General features: G+C 48.4%; 1 protein-coding gene across 1 annotated transcript; it reads left to right on the plus strand.

Annotated features, from left to right (window-relative positions):
* Positions 1-521: 521 nt before the first annotated feature.
* On the plus strand, positions 522-12,681 carry LOC104299543 (T-cell surface antigen CD2). The gene is made up of 5 exons (XM_009899709.2): positions 522-582; positions 4,181-4,480; positions 7,732-7,974; positions 9,661-9,780; positions 12,342-12,681. The coding sequence occupies exons 1-5, from the start codon at positions 522-524 to the stop codon at positions 12,578-12,580; spliced, it is 963 nt and encodes a 320-aa protein (XP_009898011.2). The 3' UTR covers positions 12,581-12,681.
* The last annotated feature ends 7,411 nt before the right edge of the window (positions 12,682-20,092 follow it).

Raw genomic sequence — 20,092 nt, forward strand, 5'->3', positions numbered from 1 at the left:
GCCCAACAGAAATCAACAGCCTGCTCCTCTCTGGGGATCCCGGGCTTGCTGTGCTCTTGCTCCTGCTGAGGCCGTGGGGGGCAGAAGGATTCCCATCACCTCTTCCCCCCACTTCAAAAACTCATGCTAGGAGGGTGGCATATGGGTGCTGGAGCTGGACCCTTCATGCCAACATTAAAGAGGGTGAGGGGCTGGCCCTCGAGCTGGGTGGATGGACGTCAGGAGCGTTCTTACACTTTCTCGTGTGATTGCCTTGCTGCTGCACGCTGCCTCCGCCCTGCTGAAACACCCTGCTGAGAGGCATTTCTGCCCAGGTCTTGTCTCTTTTGTGCCTGTGCTAGAAACGAGAAGTGCTAGGGTGAGAGCTGGAGGAGGGGAGGAGGGCATGAGGGCTGTACCAACACGTCCCACAGCAGCTTGCTCACAGCAGAAAACCCTTTCACCTGCCCGGAGCTACAATTAGACGAGGCAACACTGTTTTGTTTTGGGGTGTTTTTTGGGTTGGGGGGCTGACCCTGAAAATGAACTGTAGGAGGATCTTCCTAGTCAAGTGCTTGCTGATTTTTTTCCCCAGAGTAACATGTGAGTTTTTCTTACTTTCCTACTTTTTTCCCCCTTTCTTTTATTTTCTTTTCTTTTCTTTTCTTTTCTTTTCTTTTCTTTTCTTTTTTCTTTTTTCTTTTCTTTTCTTTTCTTTTCTTTTCTTTTCTTTTCTTTTCTTTTATTTTCTTTTCTTTTCTTTTCTTTTCTTTTCTTTTCTTTTCTTTTCCTTTTCTTTTCTTTTCTTCTCTTTTCTCTTTTCTCTTTTCTTTTCTTTTCTTTTCTTTTCTTTTCTTTTCTTTTCTTTTCTTTTTTCTTTTCTTTTCTTTTCTTTTCTTTTCTTTTCTTTTCTTTTCTTTTCTTTTCTTTTCTTTTCTTTTCTTTTCTTTTTTCTTTTCTTTTCTTTTCTTGTCTTTTCCCTTTTTCCTTTCCTTTCCTTTCCTTTCCTTTCCTTTCCTTTCCTTTCCTTTCCTTTCCTTTCCTTTCCTTTCCTTTCCTTTCCTTTCCTTTCCTTTCCTTTCCTTTCCTTTCCTTTCCTTTCCTTTCCTTTCCTTTCCTTTCCTTTCCTTTCCTTTCCTTTCCTTTCCTTTCCTTTCCTTTCCTTTCCCTTCTTTTTTTTTTTTTCCCCCCTTTCAGCCTAATGTGGTTAAAATTGGATTTTAAACCATTTATTTCTTGGTGGGATGTTACTGATAAGAAATGACTTCCACTTTCCCAGGGAGCGAAGACCTTTGGGGTCTTGCTATTATTATTTGATTTAATTTTCAGCCGGGGAGGGGGTGGGGGGAGGGCAGGACCTGAGCTTCCTATTCCAGTTACAATAACAAGCTGTAAACAGTTTGGGTTTTAAGTTAATGAGCCTTAATTTGACACATGTATAATGAGAAATGTCAGCATGCAGTTTTCTGCCTGCCCTGGAGGTAGCCGGCGCTCCATCAGAGATCCCGTTCACGGCGCATTACCTCCTGTAATTTCCTTCCCTTATCAAAGATGAGCAAATCTTTTCAAAGTGCAGATGATATTGTTCTATAAATATGAACAGAAAGATGGGATGCATTGTCTTGGAGCCTTCAGTGGAGCTGTAGAGGTCTATGGTGTGAAAAGAGCAAGCAAATACATGCATCTTTTATGTTTTGTGCATTATTGCTCTCCCTTTTAAGAATCTCAATAATTAAGATGTTCACTCACATAGGAGAGAAATTTATCAGAGATGGAGATAATTAAATCATCCATAGGTAGCTTTTTTTCCCCCTCTGTCCAATCTACTACTTTAATGCTTGTTTCCCTCTTCCAGAACAACATTAATCTATAAATAAGGATGATTATGTTTTTAAATGTGATACATAAAACATCTGCCCCAGCAGAAATAAGGACTTTGGGGTTTTTTTTTTCCTTCCATGGAAAACTTGTTTCAAAGACTTCTTTCCTTCCCTAAAGTTATTATAGGAGATTTTCCTTTATTATGGGAGATTTTCCTTTCAGCTGTTTCTTGTGACTGCAAGTGAGATCATTCTGCCCCTTGGAGAGCATTTCGTTTGGCCTTAGCAGAAACGCTGCTTCACTAGATGTGGAACTGCTGGAAGGTGTCCAGAAAAGGGCAACAAAGCTGGGGAGGGGTCTGGAGCACAGCCCTGTGAGGAGAGGCTGAGGGAGCTGGGGTTGCTTAGCCTGGAGAAGAGGAAAGTCAGGGGAGACCTTCTTGCTGTCTACAACTACCTGAAGGGAGGGTGTAGCTAGGTGGGGGTTGGTCTCTTCTCCGAGGCACCCAGCCCCAGAACAAGAGGACACAGTCTCAAGCTGTGCCAGGGGAAGTTGAGGCTGGAGGTGAGGAAGAAGTTCTTCCCAGCAAGAGAGATTGGCCATTAGGATGTGCTGCCCAGGGAGGTGGTGGAGTCACCATCACTGCAGGTGATTAAGAAGAGACTGGATGAGGCACTTGGTGCCATGCTTTAGTTGAGTGGGTGCTAGGTTGGACTTGATGATCTCTGAGGTCTTTTCCAACCTGGTTAATTCTGTATTCTGTATTAGCTAAACAGATTTTTAATATCACATGTGTGAGATACTCAGCTTTCTGTGAGCAAGAGTGTGGAGATCAGACAAACATCCTGAGATGTGTCTAAGTGGATCTGTCCATAGAGATGCCATTGGACTGCCCATTTTCCCCCCCCTTTACTTTCAGAGAGAGAAAGAAATAACAGTATTGGTTATGTGAAGAAATGTTGTTACTAGCTCTAAACACCTGAGCATGCCTGAGCAGAAAGAAGCACCAGAATTCAAATACTTAGGCATAATCTGTAGTTTCATCTGTGTGGAGGATAGCTGCCTCCAGGACTGTTTGGCTGATAGCTTGGTTTCAGAATAATTGATTAGACATGGCAAATGTCCTGTGAGAAATACAGTAGTGAAACAGTAGCCTCTCCTCAGAAGGGAGGTGAATTGCTGGAAGCACTTCAGTACGAATTTTCTTGTCACAGAGGCACACAATTTCAGTTCTTTGATTATCTCTAATATTGTTAATTTGGTGAAATCGCAGCTAGGTTTCAGTTTTACTTCTGTCATGCAGTTCATCATTGCCTGAGAGAGCAGGAACGAAGGACTGCAATGAAAATATGCATAAACACAGTGTTTCTCTCTTTGGGGGAAAATAGGTGAATCATAGAATCAATAAGGTTGGAAAAGCTGCCTCCATTTCATTGTGTTTCACTCACTTGCTGCTTGACGTGGGCCACTATCACTGTTATTATTGCTGCCATCACTGTTATTGCTGCACTGATCCTACTGTCCAGGACCACTACTATTTTGTGTTCCTGCTGTCCACAGTGATGTTTGCAGCCATGAGTGCTCTAAGTATTTAGAATAGGATTAACCAGGTTGAAAAAGACCTTAGAGATCATCAAGTCCAACCTATCACCCAACACCATCTCATCAACTAAACCATGGCACCAAGTGCCTCACCCAGGCTCTTCTTAAACACCTCCAGGGATGGTGACTCCACCACTGCCCAGGGCAGCACATTCCAATGGCCAGTCTCTCTTTGTGGCAAGAACTTCTTCCTAACATCCAGCCTAAACCTCCCCTGGCACAGCTTGAGACTGTGTCCTCTTGTTGTGGTGCTGGTTTCCTGGGAGAAGAGACCAACCCCCACCTGGCTACAACCTCCCTTCAGGGAGTTGGAGACAGCAATAAGGTGTCTCCTGAGCCTCCTCTTCTCCAGGCTAAGCAACCCCAGCTCCCTCAGCCTCTCCTCATAGGGCTGTGCTCCAAACCCTCAGTGCCAGCCTGTGTCACATGCAAAACACACCAAAGTGACACATGGAAGTGACCCTCAGGAAGGGTTAAGTTTAGCGTTAGGCTCATGGCAGTCATGAGTCTTGGCATGCAAAACCACTCTAAATAATTCAGCCAGAGCATAAAGCCAGCTTTTGGAAGCCTGACTTTTATCTTCCTTCCCTCTCAGCCTTAAATTGGACTCTGACATTCGATGAAAAATCAAGAGGTGCTTTGGAGCAGGGAAAGAAGGCAAGACCAATAATGCAGAGAGGCTTAAACAACCTGGGGGTAGCACCCTTTTGGGTCACTGAACATGGCTGTGGGGCTGCTAGAGACACATTGATGGGCTGGGGTGTGCTTCCTTTTGCAGGCTCTGCCACCAGCAGGATTTACAGGGCAGTGAATGAGTCGGCTCTTCTCAGCCTCACTTCTCTTGCTGGGGAGGTGTATGATGCAACGTGGCTGAGAGGCAGAAATAAGTTGCTTCGATTCAAAAACAAGACAGTTACCTATTATCAGACCAGGGAGCAGTGCAGATGTAAGATATTCCCAAATGGGACTCTACAGATACAAAATGTTGTGAAAGAGGACAGTGGCAACTACACTGTGACTGTGTATGCAGAGAACGGCAAACTGAAGGCAGAAGAAGAAAAAATGCTCATTGTTCTGGGTGAGTGTTTGCTCTTCCCACACCGTTCCAAGCCTAGCCAAATCAGACTTGGTATTCCTGCTCTCTTCTACAACCTCTCCTTCTCATTGCCCTCCTTTCTGTTTTGAGGGGAGTTCTTTGAGGCATACCTCTTTTCTGCTGTCTCTGACAGCACTGTGCCGCTCCTCTCCTTTCTCTTGCTTGTGCTGATGCCTTTCTTTCTGCCTCACCTCTCAGCCACCAGTTTTTTTTTCCCCAGCTAGAAGATGATTTTTCTGTCTTTCCTCAGCCAGCATGAGCCCCAGCAAGCAGCCATGAGCACTTGTGTTGGCAGCAGGGTGAGCATGGATAGCTGTACTGCATCACTGCATGTGGTGCTGGGTCCCCTTGGGCCCTGAGCTGCAGCAGCACTGTGCAAAGAGGGCAATGCTGCTAGCAGCATCCTGCTTCCAGACCCCTATTGTGGGAGTGCAGCAAGCTATGTGAGGTACAGCTGTGGCTGATGCACTGATCAATTCTGGTACTTCTGGTACTATTTTATGGACAGTAAGTTATGAGCTTTGGTCTCCAGTTAATGCTCCAGCAAGGTAAGCAGCTTATGTTGCACCTGCCATTCTCTTGAGGAGTGCTCAAGAGCCCAGGTGGCACTAAATGCCTGTATTTAGGCAATGCAGTTCCACTCTGCTTTTGCTCTAATATCAGCAGTCACCTCCCCTGACATATGCCACAATAGGAGTTGCATTTGCAGGGGAAGAAGGCTTCTGCAGCCTACCCTTGCAGAGCAGAACACAACAAGTATGAAGAATGTGCTGTTCAAACACACCCAAGTTGCATGCTTTGAAAACATGAAGGCAGCCTTCATTAGTGTGCTGTATCTTGTCTTGACAGATCAGAGTGGCAGAAGATCAAGAGTTTGGGATGAGTAGGAAAGATGGAAATGGCTATTCTGCTCTTTTACAGCTGCTGCCACCTCTCCAGACCACTAAGCTGCACAGCAAGAGGATAATTTTCTTCTGTCCTTCCTCAGCCAGCATGCACACCTCTGCCAAACTCTGGAGTTTGTGGGCACCAGCTGGTGCTACAGAAATGATGCCTTGATAAGGCAGTGGTACAGCTGCAATGGTTTTAGCAGGGTTTCTGCACAGTGGGATGCTCTGTGGTAGTAGGCTGCTGAGCTGTGAGGCTGTCTCACCATACAAGGGTTAGGGCTGGGCTGCCCACTAGATGAATGGCAGATGCTCTCTCTGAACCCCTCTCCATTCCTAGAAGAAGAATAGGAAGGGAATTAGTGAGAGAGACTTACACATTGGAAAAGAAAACTAAGCTTTAACTTCATCTATATATATTAACTTCATATATATATATGTTGACAAACCCAACATTGAGCCCAAACACCCTCACAGCAATTACATCATCATCACAAATGATGCTGTGAGCAGGAACTGGGGAAGTCCCAGACTGGACTCAGGGACAGATGGGAACTGGATTCAAGAGCTGGATTCTGCAACTGGATTCAGGAACCCATCAATCAGGATCAAGGGCAGAGTGGACAGAGTTCTCCTCAGATGCCGGCCACTGAAGAAGAGAGCTTGACCCTGGTGACGCCTGAGCTTTATCCTGACTATGATGTATATGGAATGGAATACCTTGTTGGCCTATTTAGGGTCACTCTGTCCTGCCTGTCCCTCCCCACAGGTGCAGCCTTTTACTTTCTGCACCCCCCCAGTGTGATTTAGCAGTGACCTTGGCCTGCACACCAATGGTGCTGTGTACATCGGACGTTATCACTACAAGGAGCAGACCCTGTCAGCAAAAATATGCTGTTAACTTCAGAGAGTGCTGTTACTTAGAGGAGACTGAGCTGGAAACCAAAATCACTGAGCATAATTAGTTCTGCTCTAACTTCATGCCACACTACTTTGGGAAGTAGTATTGCAAAGCATTTACAGCTTCAGTCATCAAGGCCTGATGTTATTTGCTGATGCTTTAAGCCATTCAGATATCATTGGGATAGCCTGGCTTCAGTTTCAGGTTAAAATTCCAGTATAGCTATGTGCTGCATCATTTCATCTACCATGCAGCACAGAGGCTGCCTTACCTCTGGTATGCACTTTTGGAAGTAAAGTTCTTTAGCAGCTGTTGGGAGCTAGAGTTATTTGTCAGCCAAATTATACTTTGCTAGTAGGTATGGACAAAGAGTTGTTCCCCACCCCCCCACACCGAAGTAACAGTTTAGATGATACCATGACATCATGGGGACCTGGACTGTAGTGTTTCACACTGGGATCTTCCCCTGTGTGATAGAAGGTCATAGAAGGTCACAGAATCCATCAGGTTAGGTTACAGTCTGCAGAAGAGGAGTGGGCTTAAGAAGGAAGGGTGGATGCAGATGTCACGGGATGAACCTAGACTGCGTTTGCTACAAGGAGCCCTTATTGGCTTTAAAATTTATGATCTCAATAACTTACACTGCCTATAACCAGAGGTGGCCCTGGCATGGTTTTGTTTACCTGGTCTGAAAGGTAACAACCTCATTTTTTCCATCTGATGTCCCTGCCAGTGGCCCCGAGTCGAGGAATGTCCAGCAGGCTTTTCTGGCTCCTTCAGTGCCGCCAGTGACAGACAACCTGGAACCAAACTCTAGCTAGCTGTTTGCAGGACATAAAAAGAGACAGAAATCAATCCTCCCTGCCATAATCTCATTGAGAGCTAAGAGATGTCTGGCTTGTGTTTTCTATTCCATGTTGATGGATCTCCATGCTGTGGCTGTTGTGCCAGCTGAGTGCCGTTGGCAGCACATAAAGCATCGTAAGCAGCCGTTTGCTGTGGCCGAGAGGAAACCTCTCCTGATGGGCACAGGCTGATCACAGCCCCACTTCATTTGCACCAAAACACTGAAGTGGGAGTTGGAGGAGGCTGTGGCTCCAAGCCCCTCCTAACTGCCATGTACACTGAAAACACAACTCCTTCCCCTCCCTCCCCTCGCCTGGCCGGCTGGCTGTGAGCCAGGATGAGCCTGAAAGTAGTCCCAAGATGGTGGTGCAGCTCTGCTTTGCTAGGCCAAATATGTAGGCTAATAGACTGCATTTTCTTTATTAGCTATGTTACTTCTGTAGTGGATGTCTAATTTGCTCTTCATTATTCTCCAGTCCCATGAGCTGCTATTGCTTCCTTCCTGCTTAACAGTGGCTAATTCTCTGCTTTGATCTATCTCAGAGGTTTTCAACAGGAGAAACCCCCTCAGATGTGCCTGTCCCTTCTCTTCTTTTCAGAGCCTGTTCCTCAGCCTACTCTCAGTGCTGAATGCATCAATAAAACCGCATCTGTCAAGTGTGAGGTGGAGCAGAGGACGAAGGGTGAAACATTTCTGATAGAACTGACTCAAGATAAAACCAAAAGACTCCAAAAGAATGCAGCGAGGTTGGAACTGCACACCCGGCACCCTGGAATGTTCAGATGTGCTGTTAGCAACGAAGTCAGTGAAAAAACAACTCAAAAAGTAATTAACTGCTCAGGTAAGAAAGTCTATTTTGCCATAATCTGCTAAGATAAACCTACAGAGCCTGCTGCAGTTGCACCTGTCTATAGTACTGGTCTAGGTGCTAGGAGCACCCACGATTCTCCACACCTGGGGTACTGTAAGTCTAATACCACTACAGTTGTTGAGAGCCATTGCTGCTGTGGTAGCCAGAATGTGAGTCTCTCTTTCTGCTTGGCATTACCTAATGCTGTTCCACCTCCACTCTCCCCACCCTGCTGCTGCCTCCCACTAACAGCACAAAGACCAAGCCAGGGGCAGTGAGGCGGACCATGCTCCTCCTCCTATGGACAGTACTGTCTCCACTACACTCAGGGGGACCTTGGGTCATTGGAAGAGGAGAGTTTTTTCTGGAATCAAGAGCCTTGTGGGTGGCAGAGAGGTTCCCAGTGCACACTGTGATGCTGCTTTCACCAGAGGTGAAGTCTCCTGGAAGAAACTGCAGCCTGCCAGCAAAATGAGGCTGGCTGAGGGAATGAATGAGACTGATAGAATTGTTCATCCCATCATTTTCATAGAGTCATAGAATCAATAAGGTTGGAAAAGAGCTCAGAGATCATCAAGTCCAACCTGTCACCCAACACCTCCTGACTAACTAAACCATGGCTTCAAGTGCCACGTCCAATCCCCGCTTGAACACCTCTAGAGATGGTGACTCCACCACCTCCCTGGGCAGCACATCCCAATGGCCAATTACTCTTTTTGGGAAGAACTTTCTCCTCACCTCCAGCCTAAACTTCCCCTGGTGCAGCTTGAGACTGTGTCCTCTTGTTCTGGTGCTGGTTGCCTGGGAGAAGAGACTAACCCCCACCTGGCTACAACCTCCCTTCAGGGAGTTGGAGAGAGCAAGAAGGTCTCCTCTGAGCCTCCTCTTCTCCAGGCTAAGCAACCCCAGCTCCTTCAGCCTCTCCTCACAGGGCTGTGCTCCAGACCACTCCCCAGCTTTGTTGCCCTTCTCTGAACACATTCAAGAGTCTCAATGTCCTTCTTAAAATGAGGGCCCCAGAACTGGACACAGGACTCAAGGTGTGGCCTAAGCAGTGCTGAGTACAGGGGCACAATGACCTCCCTGCTCCTGCTGGCCACACTATTCCTGATACAGGCCAGGATGCCAATGGCCCTCTTGGCTGCCTGGGCACACTGCTGGCTCATGTTCAGCCAGCTGTCAACCAGCACCCCCAGGTCCCTTTCTGCCTGGCTGCTCTCCATCCACTCTGACCCCAGTCTGTGGCACTGCCTGGGGTTGCTGTGGCCAAAGTGCAGCACCCGGCACTTGGCCTTGTTGAATGCCATCCTGTTGGACTCTGCTCATCAAATGCTGATGCTGATGCCCATCAGATGCTGAGCACTGCCTGAACACTTGCTGTCTGTTGCATAGTCCATTGCAAGCAGGAGCAGGGCATTTGTGGTAATTTACATAAGACAGTTTGGCCCCCAGGAGCGCTCTGGTTTCAGTTTTCTGCAGAACTTGAATCCCTCAGTATGGAATCAAAATTCCCCACGTGAGGACCAGCAACTTCCTGCTGTGCACAGAGCAAGGCAGAGGGTGGGCTTTCTCACTGAGGCTGCCTATACAGTCAGTGGAAGAGAACACAGAATTCCAGGTAGCCATTGTGCAAGTTATTTCTTTTGCCCTAACTTCCTCTTTCATTCCCTTTTCTAGGCAAGCTGGACCTTTATCTCATCTTAATCATAGCAGGAGGTGCAGTCTTCTTGGTCATCTTTCTCATTTTGGTTATTTTTTGCATCAGGAAGAAGAAAAGAGAAAGGTTTGAAGATGATGGTAAGTGTTTAAAGGGGGTGGTTATGTTGCTATCCAGCCACCTAAATCTTAAGAGCTTCCTGCTAACAGCATCCCTGTAAACAGAAGCTTGCTCTCTGCCTTGGCATGAGCAGTAAGATAGGTTTGGCATATGGTATATCTTGGCAAATCAGCTGGCTTTGCTGCTCTCAGTTTCTGATATCTGCTTTGAAAAAGGGACCTTTTTGAAGCCCTTTTTGTTTATTCACAGGAGTAGAATTGCTCTTCTAAAGCTTGGCCAAGGCCACCAATCATCACCAAGCATCTGTGAGGTTAAAAGATGTGACTAGGTATTCTGTCAGCAGATTTCATTTTCCTTCCATTGCATTTACACAGTGTAAAATTGGGATCCTTGAAATCATTGCTCATATTTGAACACATTGTGAGAAAGGCCAAAAAAGAGTTCAGGCACCTCACAGGACTTGCCCTCTCCACACAGCAATGCTCCTGGAGACCTACCAACACTGGAGATCTAACTCAAAGCACTTTAAAGAGCTGAGGTTTTTGGAGTGGACAGAGGCTTTGTCTGTGGTTGAGAATTCATGCCTCTTTAGGACCATAGTTGATACCTTAGGAAATGCCAGAGACTTCTCTGAGAGGGGGATCTAAGACTGACAGAGGGTTTGCCTTGAATTACAACTGGGCATTGCTGTTAGTTTGGGTGGACAGAGGATACTGAGCTGGCACTTGAGTCACGTGGAACACTTGTAAGGAGGGGCTGAATCAGGAGAGAGATCCCCCCTGCAAGGCTTGTTTCAAGGCTTGTTTCTGAGCGCTGCCCACACACGCTGTCAGGCTTCCTGTGTGATCTCAAGTAACAGCTAGTCTCTGTGTGAGTCAGCTCTCCAGTTACAAAATGAGACAACAAGGTCTTTTGTACACAACAGTCATTATCAAGATAAAGAGGGCAATGCTTGATGGAAACCTTAGCTGAAGCCTCAAAGCTGCCAGTGGTCAGGCTGACAACGACGGCGAGCATAACCAGAGCCACAGTTGAGGGGAACGCAGCCTTACCACGCTTTAAGTATGGGTGGCTTGCCATGGCCCTCCTGCTTCCCCTGAAGTTCTGATGATGAAGAATAAGCAAGTGCTTTCCCTATTCACTGAGAGAGCTCACCACAGTGCAGCTGTGGAATGTCATCTCAGAAGGCTTGCCATAGCTCGTGAGCACAACACTGGTGTGAGCATACCCAGCTTAGTGTTCTTCTGCGTTACAGATGTTCTGGTTTGAGTGGCATGCATTGCTCCCTCAACTGTGCAGTTAGAGTGTATCTGCAATTCCTGTGTCCTGATTCAGCTAGAATTAAGAGAAGTCTGAAAAAATGAGTATTAATGTAAGAGGGTGACTATCCTCTTTAGAATATAGAATACATAGAATACATAGAATAAACCAGGCTGGAAGAGACCTTCAAGATCATCGCGTCCAACCCATCAACCAATCCAACAGTACCAAAACAACTAACCCTTGGCACCAAGCACCCCATCAAGTCTCCTCCTGAACACCTCCAATGATGGTGACTCCACCACCTTCCCAGGCAGCCCATTCCAATGGGCAATCACTCTCTCTGTGTAGAACTTCTTCCTAACCTTGGAAGAGACCTTCAAGATCATTGTGTCCAACCTATCATCCAACACCACCTAATCAACTAACCCATGGCACCAAGCATCCTGTCAGGCCTCGCCCTGAACACCCCCAGCGACAGCGACCCCACCACCTCCTCAGGCAGCCCATTCCAGTGGGCAATCACTCTCTCTGTGTAAAACTTCCTCCTAACCTCCAGCCTAAACCTCCCCTGGTGCAGCCTGAGACTGTGTCCTCTTGTTCTGGTACTGGTTGCCTGGGAGAAGAGACTAACCCCTGCCTGACTACAACCTCCCTTCAGGTAGTTGTAGAGAGCAATGAGGTCACCCCTGAGTCTCCTCTTCTCCAGGCTAAGCAACCCCAGCTCCCTCAGTCTCTCCTCACAGGGCTGTGTTCCAAACCCCTCACCAACTTTGTTGCCCTTCTCTGGACTCGTTCCAGCAAGTCAACCTCCTTCCTAAACTGAGGGGCCCAGAACTGGACACAGGACTCAAGGTGTGGCCTAACCAATGCAGTGTACAGGGGCACAATGACCTCCCTGCTCCTGCTGGCCACACTATTCCTAATGCAGGCCAGGATGCCATTGGCCCTCTTGGCCACCTGGGCACACTGCTGGCTCATGTTTAGGCAGCTGTCAATCAGCACCCCCAGGTCCCTCTCTGTTTGGCATCTCTCAGCCACTCTGCCCCCAGCCTGTAGCTCTGCATGGGGTTGCCGTGGCCAAAGTGCAGCACCTGGCACTTGGTCTTGTTAAATGCCATGCTATTAGAATCTGCCCATCTGTCCAGTAGGTCGAGGTCCCTCTGCAGAGCCTTTCCACCCTCTAACTGACCAACATCTGCTCCTAACTTGGTGTCATAATCCTTGGCTTTATCTTGCTTGGGCCAGAGACTTTTCGCTGCCTGTCCAACCGCTTAGACTCGAGCGTGTGCCTGATTGCTCGGTTCCTCTCTCACTGCAGGTGCGGAGCAAATGATGCAGGCTTGCAAGGTGGACAGCGAAATGGTGGTGCGGAAGCTGCCTCAGCCACCCTGCAATCCCACCCCAAAGCAGCTGCGCGTGCAGCAGCGGCCACTGCCCCAGCCCCAGCCGCAGCCGCAGCTGCAGCCGCAGCCCCAGCCGCAGCCGCAAGCGCTGCCCCCGCGGCCCAGGCCCCGCGCTCAGCCGCGAGCCCCAAACCGCCCAAGAGAAAGACCTTGAACGACTGCCCCGGCAGGAGCGACGGTGTCCCGGCTTGAGGCCAGGCAGGTCCTCTCCTGCCCCCTGAGAATGACACTCATCACACAAATGGAGTTCAAAGTGATGGAGAGCTTAAATGGCAAAGCAATTGGTGTTGTACAGAACCTACAAAGCACAGTGACAAAAGAATCCCAAAGCACACAGAGTCCCCTCCAGCACACCCAAAGCCTCCCAGCACTTCCCTTCTCCCCACCTGAGGGTATACTCTTTCTCCCCCCCCCCCCCCCCCCCCACTGCTAGGCTGGGCTCAGGCTGGGCAGGTCTGAGACTGCCCTTCCGCCTTCTCCTCCTGGCATTAGGCCTAGCCAGGACTAAGAGCCTTGAGATACTCCCCCAGTGTTACCTGATAGGGAGCATCTCCCACGGGAGCAGAGAGGGAAGGAAGAGGAAGAGAAAGACTTTGCAGCTGGATTTATAGGCACAGGATATTATGGGTATGAAATATGCAGCTTCCTGTGTCCACCTCCTGGGCTGCACCCTCGGGACACCAGAGATGAAGCTTGTGTGGCAGGAACAGGAGGCAGCCAGCCTGAGCAGCCACAGAGAGTATCACAGTATCACTAAGGTTGGAAGAGACCCCAAGGATCATCAAGTCCAACCTGTCCCAACAGACCTCACAACTAGACCATGGCACCAAGTGCCACGTCCAATCTCCCCTTGAACACCTCCAGGGATGGTGACTCCACCACCTCCCTGGGCAGCACATTCCAATGACGAACGACTCGCTCAGTGAAGAACTTTTTCCTCACCTCAAGTCTAAACCTCCCCTGGCACAGCTTGAGACTGTGTCCCCTTGTTCTGGTGCTGGTTGCCTGGGAGAAGAGTCTCTCTGCTCCACCATTCACCAGGAAAAGAAAGTTCCCAGCAGTCAGGAACTCCTCCTGCCCAGCCTTGCGTAACGCTCAGCTATGAAACCGCAGCTTTGTTCCAGAAAATTAGAGAGCATCAAATGGAGATGAAGAGGCCCAGAGGAGGAGAGTCAAGGTGATGGGCAGTCATCCTTGTAGTCATTCTTTATTTAACTGGCTCCATGTTAGGGTCTGGAACACTGAGCCTTGCAACCTGTCTCCTTCCGTGGCTCACTTGTTTTTACCGCACCTTGTTGTCTTCGTGCTTTTTGCATGGACTCTAGCAAGGAGAAGCTCTAAAGCTCTATGCATGACCTCCTGGATCAAAACAATAGTTGTATGCAATTAAAGGGTTGTCTGAAGTTGAAAGAATTGGTGTCATCTTAATGCAGAGAAGAACACACCAATAGGAGATGCAGGAGACTTGAGGCACCTGTCTGGGAAAAATGCAAGTGGGGAAAAGTGAACTTTTCGCTTTCTCTGCCACGTTCAGAACAAGAAACTTTGGGCTTAAATGGCAGCAAGGGAGACTTAGGCCTGGACTATTTGTTTATTTTAGGTGAAGCACTGCAATAGATTTCTGGGGCAGGACCAGCACTGGGAGTTTCAAAGGCAGATGAGGCAATCATCTGTGAGGGCATCCGTGTCCTGCTGAGAGCCTAAGTGCCTCTCCAAGGACTGTTTCAGCTCAGTTTTCTGTGACAGAACAAGAGGACACAGTCTCAAACTGTGCCATGGAATGTTTAGGCTGCAGGTGAGGAGAAAGTTTAGGAAGGATGTTGACTTGCTGGAACGAGTCCAGAGAAGAGCAACAAAGTTGGTGAGGGGTTTGGAACATAAGCCCTACGAGGAGAGGCTGAGGGAGCTGGGGTTGCTTAGCCTGGAGAAGAGGAGACTCAGGGGTGACCTTATTACTCTCTACAACTATCTGAAGGGAGGTTGTAGACAGACGGATGTTGGTCTCTTCTCCCAGGCAAGCAGTACCAGAACAAGAGGACACAGTCTCAGGCTGCGCCAGGGGAGGTTCAGGCTGGATGTTAGAAAAAAGTTCTATACAGAAAGAGTGATTGCACATTGGAATGGGCTGCCTGGGGAGGTGGTGGAGTCGCCATCACTGGAGGTTTTTAGGAGAAGACTTGACAGGGTGCTTGGTGCTGTGGGTTAGTTGCTTGGGCGGTGTTGGATTGGTGATGGGTTGGACGCGATGATCTTGAAGGTCTCTTCCAACCTGGTTTATTCTATTCTATTCTATTCTATTCTAAAGTTCTTCACAGAAAGAGTACTGGGCCATTGGAATGTGCTGCCCAGGGAGGTGGTGGAGTCACCATCCCTGGAGGTGTTCAAGAGGGGATTGGACGTGGCACTTGGTGCCATGGTCTAGTCATGAGGTGTTGGGTGACAGGTTGGACTTGATGATCTCTGAGGTCTTTTCCAACCTTATTGATTCTGTGATTCTCTGACTTTTTGCTGGCAAATAAGATTGAAGGTTTATTCTCAGCATAGGTCTTTTTGGTTATCCATACAACATTTTGGGTTGGGGTTGGTTTTTTTTTTGCTCATAGAAGATGTTTGTTAAGCATTGCCAAGCAGTCTGCTTACTAGTGGCATTGTCTGAATTGTCATGGCTCTCCATTGTAGTGCTTCCTGGTGATGGTGAGGGACCATGCCCTTTGATTTTGCTGGTAAGCACCTTGTGTATAAGCAGGTCTTAACAGAGAACTACTGAGAGATCTCCCTCCCAAAAGGGGGAGACTGGACTGCAAAAACTCCACCTGCATCACCCCCAATGTGCTGGACAAACACTGCTCTCCTTTCAGCCTTGGTGAAGCCCATAGCTGCCACTACAGGACAGATGAGGAGCCTAGACAGGCCAGGTCTTGTTAGAGAAATGTCTGAATGGGTACAGCAGCTCATTTGGGGTAAGAGGCAGTGCAGGTGGAAGAGAGATCTGTGTGAGCCACAGAGCACAAGACATCCAGTTAGTGTGCTGCTGCATTAGGTAGAAGAATGTGTAATAGCTCTTTCAGGCTTGACTATCCTATACATGCCAGGGGAGACAAACCAACCATCCCTTGTTTCTCCTCAGAGATGCAACTCCTTATATCTTCCAGTGCAAGGGCATGAAACTAACTTGTCAAGGAGGAGGTATCTGCCTCCTCCATAGCTCACTTTGCTTGAGCTCCAGTGGTGGACACAGCCCTGGAAGTGTCACTTGCTCCTGCCTTAGCTTTCTGCAGCTTGTTTTAGGGCTTTCACTATTTAAAGCTGCATTTGATAAACATTTCCTGGTTTGTTTTGTAACACATGCTATGTCCCTGTAAGTGAATGAACAAAGATAGAAGTGGGTGGGTGGAGAGGATCTTAGTTCACACCTGTGCTGGTACTTCAGTATTTGGTGCAAAGGAGGCAATGAAAACCTTTTGGTGCCTGAGCCATGGAAATGTGATACAGGTTTCACACTGATCCCCAGCAGGTGCCAGCTGCCACTTGAATGCTGGCAGCTCGTGGGCTGGGCTGGTGAGCACAGTGGCTGTGCCTGCTTGCCTGCTGTGGCAGCATGCTCTCGCCTGTCCTGTGATGCCAGGGCTTTATTGGTGCCCTCTTTAGACTACGCAGCCAAGCTGGCTCTCCTCTGGGGTTGTGGGAGCACTGGTCTTTGCTGGAAGAGAGGAAGTGTTACTGAGACCTGAGGAGCAGGATGAGCTCCTCCTGGCAACCATCTGCCACTGACTAGTGCTTTCTGTGCCCCAAGCTTAACAGAGCTGCAAGACTACTTTGGAGCTGCTCCTTCCCCATGGCTGAGGCTTGGTGAGCTTCTGTCATGCCTTTGAGAGTCCCTTCTGCACTTTCCACTAGCTGCTGCCTTGGGCTCTCCTCTGCTTGGAGCTGGTGCTGGTGGGTTGAGACTTGCCAGAGGTCCTTGCAGGTGAGCACCAGTGTGTGCATGAGATGGTGCCAGGGTGACTCTGGCCCAACACAGGGCTGTGCTTGCTCTTCTGGCAAGGAACTGCAGCACAAAGCTAAGTCATGGCCATGTAAGAATGGGATGCATGAAGCTCATCTACTGTTGGTTATAAACTGGGATCAAACCTGCCTCCAAGGCTGGACTAGAGATCACCCTGTGAATTCTGGAAACTTCTGTAGTCTCAGCTTAAGGCCTGTGAGGGCTGAGCACCCCCAAAAGCTGCTCTTAGATGCCCTTCCTGAGGAGTGAGGCTGCCAGTGGACACCCTAAGTACAAGGCAGGCTAAAGGCCACAGCAGTGGGCATGAGTGAAGTGTGGAGGTGCACGTTTTTATACTACCCTCCTCCTGACTCCTGTAGCCATGGGCTGAGGGAAGCACTCTCAGCCTCTGCTAACTCATTGAGGTCTCCTTTGGCTCACTAGACTGTTTTCAGTTTCTCTCTCAAGTGCTAAGAGGTTCAGTGTAGGAGAAGGGTTGGTTTTGGATAGCTTTGGAAGGTTCTGTTTGGCCTCTGACTGAGAAAAGAATGTAAACATCTGGTAACTGAAGGGAGAAACTTGGCAGAATTTGGTTGGATGTGTTAGAATAGTGTTTCATTATTTTAATATATTGTATGCCTTAATTACAGGCATGCCATATGAGGAGAGGCTGAGGGAACAGGGATTGCTTAGCCTGGACAAGAGGAGGCTCAGGGGAGACCTTCTTGCTCTCTACAACTCCCTGAAGGGAGGTTGCAGCCAGGTGGGGATTGGTCTCTTCTCCCCAGGCAGCCAGCACCAGAACAAGAGGCCACAGTCTCAAGCTGCACCAGGGGAAGTTTAGGCTGGATGTTAGGAAGAAGTACTTCCCAGCAAGAGAGATTGGCCATTGGAATGTGCCCTGGTCTGTAAGGATGCTACCTGGTCCTCCCTGACGGGACAGACACAGTTTATGCTGTCCAGGCATTATCAGGGGTCAGTTTTGCTTGGTGATGTGCTGCAAAGCCAGCACTGAAGGAAGGGGAGGAAGGTGCATCAGAGATTTGTAGTTGTGCCATGGTCTTGCAGTGCTTGCCACCTGTGCAAGCTGAGTAGGCACACAAAATGTTGGTTGTACAGAAGACACAAACGTTCCATACCAGTTTTAATTCATGTGGCATCAGCAGCACACACTGCCCAAACTTTGCCTTTCCACTAAAGCAGACAAGGCTTGCTTGTATCTCACCCAGGTATTAGCCAGCCCAGAGGGAGGCTTTCTTTCTCTGGCACAGGCAGTGCTGGAGACAGCTCGATAATTAATTGCTAAAATAAAACTCTGAGCCTGTAAAAGGTCAAGTAGGAAACCATGGCTGGTTCAAATGCCTTCCTTGGGATGGCTGCCAAAACAATGCTATGGGGAAGAGACACCAATTTCATCCTTATTCTGCAACGAATCTTCAGGCTCTGATGTGGAGAGAAACCCCAGCTGGGATTGTGCTGCACATCAGCTCCCTTCTCCTTTCTGACAGGGCATCATCACCTCAGCCATGATGAAGCATTGCAAGAGGCTTAAAGAACACTGGGTTTGTCCTTCAAACTGTAGTACTCCATGGGATGTGCTGTGGCACCAGGTAGGAGCAGAGTTTAACAAGGTGGGCAAGATGCTCCACCAGTGCTCCTTGCAGGGGCTGGCCGTGCAGCAAGCAGGCTAACATGGCTGTTACCTTCTGATCCTCAAACTGGCTGAGAGCCACCCTGGCTCTTGTTCATGTGCTGTGAGTGATGGTGTAAGAGGTCTGGCCCCAGCCTTTGGGACAAGACCAGTTTCTAGTAGCTGTCGAGCTTGTGAAATAAGGCTGCTGGGCAACTGTCATGGGCTGAGCTGAACGTGCTGATGTGTGTTCCATACCATGCTGATGTGTGTTCCATTCCATGCTGATGTGTGTTCCATACCATGCTGATGTGTATTCCATACCATGCTGATGTGTGTTCCATTCCATGCTGATGTGTGTTCCATACCATGCTGATGTGTATTCCATACCATGCTGATGTGTATTCCATTCCATGCTGATGTGTGTTCCATACCATGCTGATGTGTATTCCATTCCATGCTGATGTGTGTTCCATACCATGCTGATGTGTATTCCATACCATGCTGATGTGTGTTCCATACCATGCTGATGTGTATTCCATACCATGCTGATGTGTATTCCATTCCATGCTGATGTGTATTCCATACCATGCTGATGTGTGTTCCATACCATGCTGATGTGTATTCCATACCATGCTGATGTGTGTTCCATACCATGCTGATGTGTATTCCATACCATGCTGATGTGTGTTCCATACCATGCTGATGTGTATTCCATTCCATGCTGATGTGTGTTCCATACCATGCTGATGTGTATTCCATACCATGCTGATGTGTATTCCATTCCATGCTGATGTGTATTCCATACCATGCTGATGTGTGTTCCATACCATGCTGATGTGTGTTCCATACCATGCTGATGTGTATTCCATACCATGCTGATGTGTGTTCCATACCATGCTGATGTGTATTCCATTCCATGCTGATGTGTGTTCCATACCATGCTGATGTGTATTCCATTCCATGCTGATGTGTATTCCATACCATGCTGATGTGTGTTCCATACCATGCTGATGTGTATTCCATTCCATGCTGATGTGTGTTCCATACCATGCTGATGTGTATTCCATACCATGCTGATGTGTATTCCATTCCATGCTGATGTGTATTCCATACCATGCTGATGTGTGTTCCATACCATGCTGATGTGTATTCCATACCATGCTGATGTGTGTTCCATACCATGCTGATGTGTATTCCATACCATGCTGATGTGTATTCCATACCATGCTGATGTGTGTTCCATACCATGCTGATGTGTATTCCATACCATGCTGATGTGTGTTCCATTCCATGCTGATGTGTATTCCATACCATGCTGCTGTCATGGCAGCTCCAAAATGAAACTGTTGGCTGGAGCAAAGTATGATGGGGCTCGAGGTTCAGGTTGTGACCCGAGAGGCTTCCTGTTCTGGTGGCTGATTTCAATTTCTGGCTTTGGGACTGGCTGCTTTTCCGCTGGGCTGACTGCAGACTGGGGGGTGGGGGGAGGTAGGTCACTGGCTTCTGCTGCTGCACTTTCTGCAAACAGGCCAAGGTAACTGTGCATGGTGTTAGGTAATTGCCAGTAAACCCCTTTATCTCTACCTGTATGGCTTTTGTGTGTTACTTGCCCTCACTTCTGTGCTGGGGGAGAGAGGGTGTGAGAGCAGGCTGTGTTAACCCAGCACAGCAATCCTATCTCATGTCATGGGGAGAAAGGGAAGAGTTAATTGAAGGAGAACACAGTAAGAGGCTCAGTAACCACAAACTGGCCTCCTGGCCTTCTCTCTCACCCTCATCTCAGAGGAGGGATTCTAAATCCAGCCTTCTCATCCTCCCCCCCAGCAAAGTGCTCCTTCCTTCCCTGCAGGTGGGAGTTCACAAAAGGACTTTTTTTCATCCTTGCAGCCTTGCTGCTGCCTTGAGCCATGGATCAGTAGAGGCTGTGGGAACACTTCCATCCCTCAGGGGTGCAGCTTTACCCTTTTTACCCTTGCAGAGGGTTGCTAGATCAGCTGCCCACAGGGACTCAGATGCTCACCCAAAACTGAAATTCCCCTCTGCTCTAC

Source organism: Dryobates pubescens, chromosome 12, assembly GCF_014839835.1.
Source record: "Dryobates pubescens isolate bDryPub1 chromosome 12, bDryPub1.pri, whole genome shotgun sequence".
Classification (NCBI taxonomy): domain Eukaryota; kingdom Metazoa; phylum Chordata; class Aves; order Piciformes; family Picidae; genus Dryobates; species Dryobates pubescens.